This window comes from Sparus aurata, chromosome 21, assembly GCF_900880675.1.
Source record: "Sparus aurata chromosome 21, fSpaAur1.1, whole genome shotgun sequence".
NCBI classification, from domain to species: domain Eukaryota; kingdom Metazoa; phylum Chordata; class Actinopteri; order Spariformes; family Sparidae; genus Sparus; species Sparus aurata.
In genome coordinates, this window is record NC_044207.1 from 11,001,955 (window position 1) to 11,014,885 (window position 12,931).

At 45.2% G+C, this 12,931-nt stretch overlaps 1 protein-coding gene across 5 annotated transcripts in view; it reads left to right on the plus strand.

Moving 5' to 3' along the window:
• dab1b (DAB adaptor protein 1b) overlaps positions 1–12,931 on the plus strand; it is a 65,066-nt gene extending 52,135 nt beyond the window's left edge. For 3 of the 5 annotated variants that reach the window (XM_030403399.1, XM_030403398.1, XM_030403400.1), the window contains exons 8-15: positions 1,882–1,947; positions 3,604–3,663; positions 5,767–5,814; positions 6,089–6,197; positions 7,556–8,203; positions 9,819–9,949; positions 10,391–10,497; positions 11,186–12,931. In XM_030403399.1, the coding sequence (XP_030259259.1) occupies positions 1,882–1,947; positions 3,604–3,663; positions 5,767–5,814; positions 6,089–6,197; positions 7,556–8,203; positions 9,819–9,949; positions 10,391–10,480 (1,152 nt within the window). In that variant the 3' untranslated portion in view covers positions 10,481–10,497; positions 11,186–12,931. The remainder of the gene's footprint in view (positions 1–1,881; positions 1,948–3,603; positions 3,664–5,766; positions 5,815–6,088; positions 6,198–7,555; positions 8,204–9,818; positions 9,950–10,390; positions 10,498–11,185) is intronic. The other 2 variants (XM_030403401.1, XM_030403402.1) reach the window with 2 other exon arrangements.

Below are 12,931 nucleotides of genomic sequence, written 5' to 3' on the forward strand. Positions count from 1 at the left end.
CGCTCTCGTGTCCGTGCAGTAACTGTGTAGCTGGAGCCGGCTGCACAGTTGGCTTAGCTCAGTTTAAAGGTGGGAAACGAGGGGGAAACCACAAGCTTGTTTCTGTCCAAAGGGAACAGAATCCTCCTTACCGGCACCTGCAATGCTCAGTAGTCATTAGTATGTTGGATCTCATTTGTTTAACCCGAGCGGTGTACTCAAATGTGTGTCATTTGATGTGTCGTTTCACCATTTTTAAACCACAATTAGTGTGTGCATACGTGCCAGTTTTGTTTTGTTCTTTTAAACATGGGTAAAACTGCCATGAATATGCTATTGACTTCTTTTCCAGCCAGTGGATGGATTTGCCTTTCTGTTATTTACTCTGGTTTATCACAGTCAAAGTCACAAATGCACCGAAAAACAGGGAACGGTAGAAATCAGCGCTGTGGCCAGTGACAATGTTTCTTTTGTGTATCTTTTATCGCAGTCTCTCTTTCAAACTTAACGCAACTAAATGATTTGAGCGTGAACAGAGACGAGAGCTATGTACACACTGATTTCCAGAACATCTGTGGAAGTCGTAGCACTCTTCCAGAAAAAGGAAGTGTCTTGCCAATTGGATCTGGAGCCAATAATCAAGACTCTGGCAGAGTTTTTTCAAACAAGAGTCAAAGCCAATTATGCCCATTGAAGACCGGATCTAGATGTAAGTGTGCTCTTTGTCCAGTGTGAAAGAGGCTCAGTGTTACTGCCCTTGCCTTGTCAATTGCTCACTAAAATACTGTTTGTTTGCCGGGGTTAGCTTTAGAGTAGCTGCTTCAACATTGGATATAATACAGGGATTCTTCTATAGTGAACGTCTAGAGGAAGATTTGGATAGTTGAGCATCAACATCAAGCCCATCATTTCCTTTCAGACGCCGAAGACGAAAGTAAAAAGTGAATACTGAAGTAACGGTAACTTCACATCCTCGTCTGCAGCTCTCGATAATCTTACATTAACGTACCTTTTTCTAAATGGTGTTGTTCACTGCAGCTTCCTCTCTTGATTCCCATTGGATCGTGGAGGAAATTTAGTCCACGTGCACAGTGAGCTAACTGGTTGCAGGTCGGATAAAACTTTTCAACAGAACAGAAGTTAACTTGTCAGCTCACCTGTCTTTCGCGTCATCATTAACTCTCATTTAATGTTGTCTCACTGTTCTGCAGCGACAAGCGGGTCATGAACGAAAATGTTTTCTCATTGTTTAAAAGCAATGAACGCTGCTGACACATTGCGTGACGGTAAGACACGTTGAGCCGAGCTGTTTTCCTGTTTCTTTAGCCGCTGGCTTCACCTACAGATTCACCGCACAGATACGAGGGGGGTATCAACGTGCTCGTCTCACTCTCGGCAAGAAAAGGAAATAAGCACATTTCCCAAAATGTCAAACTCTTCCTTTTAATTTGAGAAGACATTTATTAAGGTCAACCTCAAGAGGAGACACTGACCCATTCGGGGACTTATTAGACCTGGATATCAGAGGTGGAGCATCACACAGCCGATGTTGAAGGGAGCCGTCTAGTTAAGTCCTCCACGTTGCCTTGAACTACTGCCTGACCTATTATACTTGTGCTCTTTCCTCTTCCCACCTCACTCTTTTTTCTTTCTCTCTTCATCATCTCCCCCATTCTTCTTTTTCCCATGCCCCATTTTTTTTTTTTTTTTACACCCTCCATATTCCTGATCTCATTCCACTACCCACCCGACGCCACCCTCGCACCCTGTGCTCTCATTTACTCTCGTCATGTGTCACCCCCCCCCCCCCCCCCCCCCGTCGTGTCTCTCTCTTTACTCTCTGTCCTCCCATCTCATGACTCTCTGCACCTCTTCGCCTTGCCCACTACTTCTGTTCTATAGTACATAGTGTTTGAGGCTGGACACGAACCCCTCCGTGGCCCCCAGTCAGAGGAGAGCGTTTATCAGGTACAAAGACAAGCATTGCCCCCTTTTTTTTCTCCTTCTTCATACCCTGTGATAGATGGTAATAGTAACAGTACTAACAACATGACTTTAAAGCACCTTGTGAGAAGCTACAAAGTGCAGTTTTCTTTTTTCTTTCTTTTTTTTTGGGGAGAAAGGATTAACTGGGGGATTCAGAAGTAGATCAAACCAAGGTTTCTGTTTCTTTAATGTGGCTGCAGATGAAGAGAACCAAATGATAGATGTGAGATCTGTTCTAAAAGGATTCAGTTCATGTTAAAGTTATAATCCGTGCGATTTCAGTCGGGGCTGAGCGAGTTTGCTTTTAACCGGGCAAACACTCGAGCAGCTACTTTGTGCCGAACAAAAAACGCGAGAGCGAGACAATCCGTTCGGTCGGAGCGCAACCAAACAAACGACATTTCTTTCCGATGAACGATCACAGTAGACGCTAAACTGGACTGGTTTTTCACAATAAAAGCACCCGTTTTTCACCAGCCGAACACTTTAGATGTAAAGCTCGCGGCGGCAGTGTTATATTCTATTCTCAGCACTTAATACACCTCCGATACCGTCTAGAGAGCGACCACTAAACAGTGAGGCTGATTAGAAACTTCATGAGCGAAATTAAAAACTAAATTAAATGACATTGGTGTACATGCGTCCCTTCCTGTTGCTCCCTCGTGCGTTAGAAAATAGCAACACAAATGAAATCAGAACTATACTGTGAGCTAATCACATGATGTCAAGACATTGCATGGCTGTCGCTGAAAGAAATACCGTATGCAATCATGATTGTGTTAAAATAAAACGGCAGCAGCTTTGAAATAATAACTCATGTCGCATCTGAAACAGCTGCAGAAGAGCCAAGGTCAGCTGTTCAGACTGTATAGTTCAGCTAAAGCTGTTGTATCAGACTCCTTTTATATCTCCAACACTTTGACCTTTTGGCTTTAGACCATTTGAACGACCAGCTAGGACTCCAGGGACCTGTCGTACGGTTTAATCCTAACCCCCTCCCTCCCTTTCTCCCCCTCTCGCTCTCTTCCTCCTCCCCCTCCTCCTCCTCTTTTTTGCCTCTCTGTATCTTGCGTTCCTCTGAAGATGAAAGATGCAGAGAGAGATTAATCACTTGCCATGCCATTTGATCTCCGAATGAAACAAGATCAATAGACTTGGGGAAAACGTAACGGAAAGTTAACCAGTCGAGGGAGCGGTAGGAGGGAGAGGCGGTGAGGTTAGGAGCGACGTATAGCTCGGAAAAATAAAATGCGAGGGGAGGCCAGAGCGGCGGCGCTCCCCGGGATCGTCAGATGAACCAGTTGAGATGTACTGTTGCGGAATAACAATAGGCCCTCTTGATACTCGCCGAACGAGCGCGCGCGATCCCCGAGCATCGTTCGCAATCAATATTGATTTAAGTAGAATTGATTCGACGAAAACAGCTGGAGGATTTGCATAATCCCATTGCTCTTAAAAGATAAAATTACATCTGGAGAAAAAATGGACTGAATCAAAATTGATGCAGTAAGCCCTTTTTTTTTCTTTTTCAATAGACATGTTTCAGCTCTTGTCAGCTCCTGTTTCTTAAGAAGCCACAAAGGAACAAAAGGTGTTGCTCTGTTACTTACGTTTGAATCGACCTCCAATCCAATGCAGGTCCCAACCAGTCAGCAGAAGGAAGGGATCTATGATGTCCCAAAACGCCATTTCATGACTGTAGGTGTTTTTTATTTTGTTTTATTATTTGTTTCTTTGCTCTTCTACTTGCAAACCTCTCTTTAACATCCTCTCGAAGGAAGTGCCTTAAGCCCCCCTTGATAGTGTCCGTTTGTATTCAGTAGCTTTAGCTGTGCATCGCAGCCTAACAGGCTCTCAATTTCCCATGAGCCAACAACGACTGGGAAGCATCTGCATCCGTTTTCTGTGATGATGATGATGATGATGATGATGATGATGATGATGAAATAAAGCTACATTGGTCATGCCCAGCCTGCTTGAAGAGATAAGACAAATTGATTTGGTCAACTAAAGTCGGACATGTCAGCAATTTCACAGGACATTAGAGAGGCGGGCTTCACTTCCCTAAATCCAGTCCCGTGCATGAATCTGACGCATGTCGAGACGGAAATGAGCTCGATCAGAGTCTCATCCAACTGGTACGTCGGACGAGTAAAGGGGCGGCTGTTCCGTCTTCCTCGGAGGGTGAGGACGAGAGGTTTGTAGGCGGGGTGGGTGTTGGGCACGAGCTGCATGCGGTGTAGTCGCGGCTACATACGATCAAGGCCACCAAAACACCCATAAAAGCCAGTAAATTGATTTGATCGTACGACAGCGCAGAAAGCTTTTTTCTTTTTCTTTTTTTCTTTTTTCTTTTTTTTTTTAACTCCCAACCCCCCTTGTCATCAATCTGAAAATAAATTTCATCTCATCCTGGTAGGTTTTATGAGTTCTTCACCACCATTGCAGTGACCACGCTATTACATCTCTCAAATCGCTTTATAAAAGAAAAAAGGAAAAAAAAACAAAAAAAAACATTCATTCAAGCCTATTCTGGCCAAACACTCACCCAAGAGAGAATTTCCACGCAACTTCTGAAAACAGCCCTAGCAAAGTGCTTCCCTGCTCTTTTCGCTGTTTGTGTGCTCGTCGCTCAGCATATCAAACAGATACACTGTTCCCGGCCCCCCTCTCGCTATCTCACCCAAACAGCCCATGCCAGTATAAGTAGCAGCGCTTCCATATCTCTTAAGTGTTACTGCTTGTCTGTTCATTCAGTTGGAGCTTTTTGAGAGCCTCGAGCTCCCCTGATGTGTGTCAGTGCCTGCAGGGAGAGACCTCTGTGTACAATGTTTACCTTTTTTATTTTTATTTTTTTCTTTCTTCCTCCAAATTCTGACTCATTCTCTGCCCCTCAATGGTCCCAAAGTGCCGTGCAAACTGCGCGATTTCCGCCATGTCCCTGCTTACCCGAGGAGGACATAAACGCCCCCCCCGTCCCCCCAGTCCGCAGCAACGCAGATTTGCTGCGATTCCTCCCTTTTTTCTTTCTTTTTGTCTCAATACGTGTTTGTCCGTGTGTCTGTTTATTTACTGCATGGAGAGAGAAAAAAATCCTGCGTGTCCTGTTGTGGTTTTTTTGTGCTTTTTGTGGTGACTCATTGTGTGCTTGTGCATGGCCCCAGAGACATTTCATGCAACTTAGCCATCCCATAGCCTCCTCCGCGGCCGCGTCCCCCTCTCCTTTGAGTAGTGCGGGCGGAGGACAGAGGGGACAAGTGCAGGGGTCACGTCTGCCTATAGGGCGAGGTGGCCTCATTGTCTCGGTTGGGTGGTTCCAGGAGCTTCTTCATTCATTCATTTTTCGATGAAACAAACGCGCTCCCCCTGTGGATGCGTCCGCTCGCAGAGTGGAATCAGCATGATAAAAGCGGCCCGCGCTCTCACGGGGGGGCCCCTGTTGATTGGCAGACATGAGAATATCTAATCAGGGGCCTGTTTTATGGGACTGAATAGCCTTTTACCCACTCAATTATAGCGAGCCATGAAAGATTCATTTTAGATCCATTTTCTGATAACGAGACGAGGGGATAGTTGTTTCTTGCCATCCGCAGCACAAAACTGTCTTTTGTGAGTAGATTTCACTCCCCGCACCCAACCACCCACCCACCCATGCAACCACCGTGCCCTATCCGGAGATGAATTCAAGGTTTCATGACTGTGCAAAAAACCTCATTGTCATGGTGTATCACTGGACTCTGTCTCTCTCTCTCTCTCTCTCTCTCTCTCTCTCTCTCCCTCATCCCTCGGTTCTGCTCGCAGAATATCAACCACTTTGATCTTTTCGGCGACATGTCCACTCCTCCCTCGGTGAGTACGACCGCACCAAAGCCAAAACCCCGATTCACTGAAAGTTGACAGAAATGCACAGAGAAAATTAAATATTTCATCTGTTACGTTCGGGCCTTTCATCAGGACAGTGGCACAGATCTAAATTACCTGAATATCATACAGCACTGCAGATTACAGATGAATGTGCAGCGCGGTGACTTTTAGGTGACTTTGATAGTGGTGACATCTGTCTGTGTATACGTTTGTGTGTCTGTGTGTGTGTGTGTGTGTGTGTGTGTGTGCTGCCTCCCAGATGCCCCCATCACCTGCCAACACGCTGGACCCGAGCAGGAGCAGCCGCCAGCAGCAACACAATCCTGCTGAGATGTACGCCCCCTTCAGCCCCACCTCCGTGCCGTCAGGTAGCCGCCCACACCCAAACACCGCGTCACACCTCCACAAAACGAAAAACATGAAGAGAGTGAATTTTCTGGTGGAGACGTCTTTCTATGATGGCTAGATTTGTGGAAAAACCCTGCCAAGATTCGACAGGATGTGGATTTATCTCAGTCTCTCTCTCCGAGGACCTCACGTGGAGCAGCAGTGTGATTACGCCGCAACCCGCAGAGATACTTTAAAAGCGACGCTCCACTGGTGGTTTTTGCATATTTTAGCGGAACCGCTGACATTGTGGTTTTCCCAAGAACATTCAAGGAACGTCTCAGCATCAGTCGGGCTTACTGAAGAGCAAGCTTTTTTGCTTAACTCACAATGTGCCTGTTCATGATAACTAAAATATGAATGTGACAAAATGTCACGATCTAAAGCACGTTCGGCAGTCTCCAAAATACAGTTATTACAGTACAAAAACCAAACATTTCAGGGGAGATTTTTAGGGGAGATTTATGTTTTGCACCGTATTGATTGTGTTTTGTGCTTTAAACATCATGAATAATACACTGGACCTGTGTGCCAAGTCTACATAAAGACCTTATTGGTCACATACTGAGTTTAACTTAAGCAAACAGCACTTTTTAAACATCATAATTGTGAACAATGATAAAATAAACTTTATTTATATTGTCTTTGCTACTAAGAACAACTAAATAATGGCACAAAATTGATATAAAACATTTTGGGATGATATAAAGTTGTGTAGGAGTTAAATAATAAGACCCAGTAACTTATTTATCAGAACAGTGGCAAAACACACAGTTTGATGATGTTGTGAAGCAGCATCAGATCATGGATGGTGTCTTCAACAACAACAATTGCTGATGAGAATGAATACAAACGATGAGTGGCTGGCTGGCAGCCTCTCTGACCTCCGCCCTCACTCTTTTCCTCAGTTTTCTGATCTTTCGTGAAGTTATAGCAGCCAGAGGGGGATAAGGGGAAGATCAAACGGCTGATTTCTGTGTGTTTAAACCATGTTCGAAACATTTGGGATAATTTAACGTCACAGCTACACCAAAAGTAAAGGAATCTCGAGTCTTCTTTTGGCATATAAATGCAGAAATATTACGTGTTATATCTCTGAATGAATGTTTGAAATGTGGTAAGCAAGTTTGGTTGTGAAGTGGAAGCCTGTGGCTGTTTGGAGAGCAGGCAGTCAGTGTAAAAATATATGATGTTCCTGGATTAAAACAGTTATTTTAATCCAAGAACTTTTGAAATAAAATGTATTGAATCACAGAACACTGAAAGCTCATAATATCAATAATAATGTCCTCTTCCTTGTCCTGCTTTAATACTCTCCTCCTGTTGTTTTCCGCTCCAGGTTATATGACCATGGGTCCGGTGCAGGCTGCCCAGTGGGCGCAGCAGCCGTTTTCGGCCCAGGCTCAGACTCTGGCCTTCCCCGTGCAGGGGCCCCTCCAGGTGGCTCAGGTCCTCCCCGGAGGTCAGCCGGTCATCTGGAGCGGGGCAAACATTTTCCCTGCCACTCAGCAGCAGTGGGCGGCCATGGCGGCCTACATGCCGGCCCAGACCGTCGGCGTGGGGGGGCACGCCATACCAGCTGCCATGCTCCAAGGCCTGGTACCCATTACCACCATGTGCCCCCAAGCCTGCGACCTATCAGCCCCCTCCTCCGCCATCACCAGCCCCCAGCACACGGCTGACCCCGCCCTGCTGCAGAGGCAGCTGAGCCTGGGGAAGGACGGCCTCGGCATGGACTCAGATGCAGGCGAGGGCCCGTCTACGTCAGGAGTGGGAGCAGCAGGTGTGGGGCACGGCGTGGCGTCGGCAGCGGTGAGCAGGTGTGGGACCCCAGGCCTCATGAGTGTACCGGACACACTGGTCTGCAGTCAGCTGCTGCCGCCTTCAGCTGCTGCCACCCAGGAAGAGGAAGGGAGCTGTAGTGACCTTGATCTTTCTAGGATGACCTTGAGCCCAGGAACATCCACATCACCGTCGACTGAATCTCGTAAGTCTTCTGAATTATTGTCCTCCTATGTAATGAATGCAGCTCACCCAACCTTCACCTGTACCCCAGTGTAAGACACATAAATCTCAGTTTTATCAGCCTCTACGTATCGTGGCACTAGTGATGGCAACGTCTGTCAGTCAGTCCACCACCCTGGTCCAAACCACACTATCTATCTATTAGATCCATTACTAAGAAATGTTGCATAGATATTCATGGTCCCAGAGGATGAACCGTACTGACTCTGATGATACTGATCCTCTGGTGTTTTATTTATAGCCGACAGCTGATCAAATGTTTTACTTGTCCAGTGAAATATCTCAGCATCTGTGGTCAAGAGTTTTGTTAACACATTCATGGTTCCCAGAGGATGTATCCTGCTGACTTTGGTGATCCCCTGTCTTTTCCTGATGTTCAACATTTGTGGTTTCAAATGAATTTCTCCACATCCATTGCATGTATTGCTGTAAAATTTAGTTGTGCCCCCTTCAGGATGAATTGTAATAACTACTGTGACTGGAAAAAAACAGCAGTTTGTTTCCCAACGAAATGTGCATTGAATTTTGGAACATAACGAAATGTTATGGCAAGTTTTATCTGTAAAGCCAAATAAAACAAGTTCGCCTCAAGGGGCTTTACACTGTGTACAGAATATAACGCACTCTGTCCCTAGAACCTCAGATTAGATCAAGAAAAACCTCAAACACAGAATAAAATGGGAAAATCCTCAGGAAGAGCAACAGGGGAGAGATCTCTCTACCAGGAAGGAGAGACGTGCGATAGATAGATAGATAGATAGATAGATAGATAGATTTTCTTTCAGTAAAGTCACTTTGTCAGATTTCACAGTGTAGATTGAGTGTGAACGTATAGGACTGTGGATCCAAAGAAGACAGGAAAGAGGACAGACTGCACGAGCGAACACACGACAGGCAAATATCCAACTCGCCATTCACACTGATAAAAAATTAAACGAATGCATAGCGGACGAGAGAGAACAGGGATGACATGCACACGAGGGAGAGAGAGAGGCAAAAAGGAGAGGCCGCTCTTCTGAACGGCGAAGGTCCCAATAAGAAAACATTCAACATTCACAGTATTCTCAATTGCAGGGCACTTAATGGTATAAGCCTTAAAGAATAAGCGACTGCCTGACACCTACGGCAAATAGATGAGTTTTAAGTTTGCATTTAAAGCCCTCAACGCAGTCGAGACTGTCTGATGCTAGCCTGGAGGAAGGAGGCTCAGTAGGAAAAAGACCCCGCAGCCCGCTGACATCTTTTTAACTCTGGGGACAGAAAGGAGCCCCGCGTTCTGAGACCAGTGAGCTCGGGATGGGATGTGAGGCTTAAGGAGATCAGACAGGTATGAAAGGGCGTAAGAAAGTTGTGCTTTATTTGCTATTATCCAGAGTACAGACTGTCAGCTGAAATCAAAAACAAAAGTGGAAGGGGACGACATGCAATAAAGGTCATGATCGAGATCTGAACGCACGACTTCTCGGTGCGGGTTATGCATGTTAGCGTCAGATTAGCATTCAACAGTAAACACTCTACGTTTTGGAAAGTGGTAGGTTGAAATCCCGCTGAATGTTTCTTCTCCTCTCTGTTTGCAGCATCCACTCCAGCCCCTCAGCAGAGCTCGTCTTCAGACTGCCCCCCCTCCCAGGCCAGTGACCCCCCTACAGATCACTTGCCCGTAGACCCCGAGGGCAGCTCCAGCAACGCCAGGGAGGAGGAACAATCGGTGAGGCCCCGGGTCGCATCCCAAGTCGATAACATTCATGGATCTGATCTAACAAATGACTGGCATGATGCTATAATCCATTACCGTCGTACGGGTGATCTGCTCTTAACTAAATCGCGTGTAATCGCAGCGGGTAGAATGTCATGTGATTAAAAACGGGCCAAATGGGATTGATTTTTAGCCCTTTTTTTTTCAGAAAAAATGTCAAGTCAATTAAACGTGAAAGGTCGAAAATGATTCAAGTGTCTTGATTAGATCATATATAATAAGGTGTGATTATGTTTCATGGTAATCAGAGTTGTTGGCATTTTCCCCAAGTTGAAGGAAATGGTACCTTTCAGATGGCTTGAGTATAGTTGATTTTTCTTGCTAAATACACATTTTAAAGCTTCCTCCCTCTCCCTCTATCTTTCTTTCTCTCTCTCTCTCTCTCTCTCTCAGGGCTCTGCTGCTGCAAGGTCGATCTCCCCGGTGCCCAGTGAAGCTCCTGATCCCCCGCAGGATCAGACCTGTCCACAGGAAGACAGCTAGAGAACAACAGACACCGAGTGAGTATCTCACGGTGTCCTCCTCTCTTCTTTTGCCGTTGTTACTTAATCCATGTATTTTCTCCCCTGCTCTTGTTAAAGGGGCACTGCGTAGCTGTGGAGAAGAAAGTCAAAACTCAGAATTTCAGTTTTTTACAATATTGATGAGGTAATAATTCAAACTCAGAAATATGTATTTTTTCCATGACTGAGTAAACAAGATGTTCTCAGAGGAAAAATAAGGTTGTTTGAAGCTGGAAAGGTGGCAGGGTCCGCCACATTCAAACAAAGTAAAGCGGTATGAAACTGTGTTGTCCTTTAAGGTCAGTTTGTTTATTCAGTTCAGTCAGTCATGACAACAAAGAGACTTTGTTCATTCAGTTTGTTTAGGCATAAAAAAACAGTCCCTGAAGATCTTTCTCTGCAGTGACTAGACTACACAGTGCTCCTCTGCCTCCGTTGTGCAACCATCTCTCATTTTTTCACAACCCCCCTGTGTTTCCTTATATTTTCATGTGTTAGTGTCTCCTTCTTCTCCTCGCGGATCGGCGTGGTTTTTTGCCAGTTGGAGAAGAGCCTCGGTTCAGTTCAACCTTCCTCGCACAATGCCTCTCTGCGTCACCCACGGGAGGGACAGGGAAGGCACACTGTTGCCACCCGGTGGTCAGAGTTGTAACTTCAGCCTCCTAATCGTGTGTCTGTCTTTCAGGGGGGATGGAAGCTCTCAAGGCCAAGACAGACGCTCATGAGAAAAGAGAGGAAGAGAGAGATGAGAGACTGTGATCAGCATCGTCGCCTCTCGCAGCTGGATTACACACACTCGTGCTGTTTTGTCAACCTTGAAAGGATATTTTGGCAGTTCCGTAACAAGCTGGATCTGTTTTCCTCCAGAGGCCACCTGTAACTGTACTGTCCTCCTCAGCATGACAACCAGACTCTGGCTCTATCGTCCAATCAGATAACCATTCAACCAGGAAGTGACCTTTGATCTTTGAGCGAATCCTGCAACAGGATGAGTTTATATCTGTGAGGAGACGTTACGAGGCCGACGCAAATGATTTTTTTCCCCGAGAGGAGCAGCGACCGGCTGCACGTGGTCGACCTTCAGTTCGTCAACGGCCACCAGCAAGAGACTGCGCACAGCAGATGGATTTGCCAAATGTTCTCATATAGTGTTGCTCCACCGATTCGTCCATTTTGCATGAACAGACTCGATGTGGATTCAGCGGACTCAGCTGTGAGCAGAACTGTACTCTGCAGCTTCCTTCTAGGCCTGGAACAAATAGATAAAAACAAAAAAAAAAAAAAGTATGATTTCTTTTTTTCTTTTTTTTTTTTTTTCTTATTTTATAAGCTGTGAATTCTGTGTTGATGACGCCGGGTCGTGAGAGATATCGAAGTGACTCCGAAGGGCATCAATGTTGAAATCAAAAATTTGCCAAACATCTATTTTGTAAATAAGAATCTTTCCATTCCCCCGTTCCTGAGCCTCTGTGCCATAAGATAGCTCTCTGCCTCTTTGGATGCCAACTACCTGTGTTTTCTCTCAAGCAATGCCCTACCAGCACCTCCATCTTTGACGTCTGGATGTTTGTTTCGCTTTTGCTGCCATTTATCTTTCGTTTTCTGAAAAAAAAAAGAAAAAAAAACGTCTGTCGTTTCCGTTCGAATGGTGAGATATGAACTGTGAATCTGTGTTACATGGTCATTGAGAAATGAAGCCTGCTGTAGCTGTCTCACTCATCCTGAGCTCGACAGGTGAAAGGAACAAAAAGGGGTCGATGGTCGATAAGAGTAGATAAATCCTACTGCTTCTGAAAGGTTACAGACTCTTTTTTTTTTAGTGAATAGGAGGCAGATTTGACCTGCATCTCTTGGGTTTTTAGGTATTTTCCAGCTGAGGTCGCATTGTTTACAACTTGCCTCTTAGAATCACATCTCTCTTTGGTTTTTCTTGAATAGATAAGCAGAATCCAACCCGCGCTGGTGTGACACAGCTTAACAACCACGAGCTCAGAGACAGTAGAGTGCATTTTTCTATGCCTTATCAGGTGGATTTTTATTTATTTTTTTTTTTTGTTGTCCAGTCACTGTTCTTCTTGTCAGGTCATTTGTATACAGTAAACAGGTCATTGTTGTAACAAAGCACTTGGGCATATTGTAGGTCTGCTCCACCGAATCGCAAAAAGGGTCAAAAAGAAAAGTGACGTTATATAATATGAACAATAGAGATATCACTATTAACTGCTAGACTTACAGTAACAAACGGTAACCGTACCCCTGCTCGTGTAAGAAAAATGAGAAATAGTCCAAAATATTTTGTAAATTTTATTTATGGAATTAAGAATTGTTCTTGAAAAAGAGAAAAAAAAAGGACTTTTGTACGTCTATGACTTCCCCACACACTGTACCCATGCCACTGTTCAGTCACAAATAAAATATCATGTGATTCCCA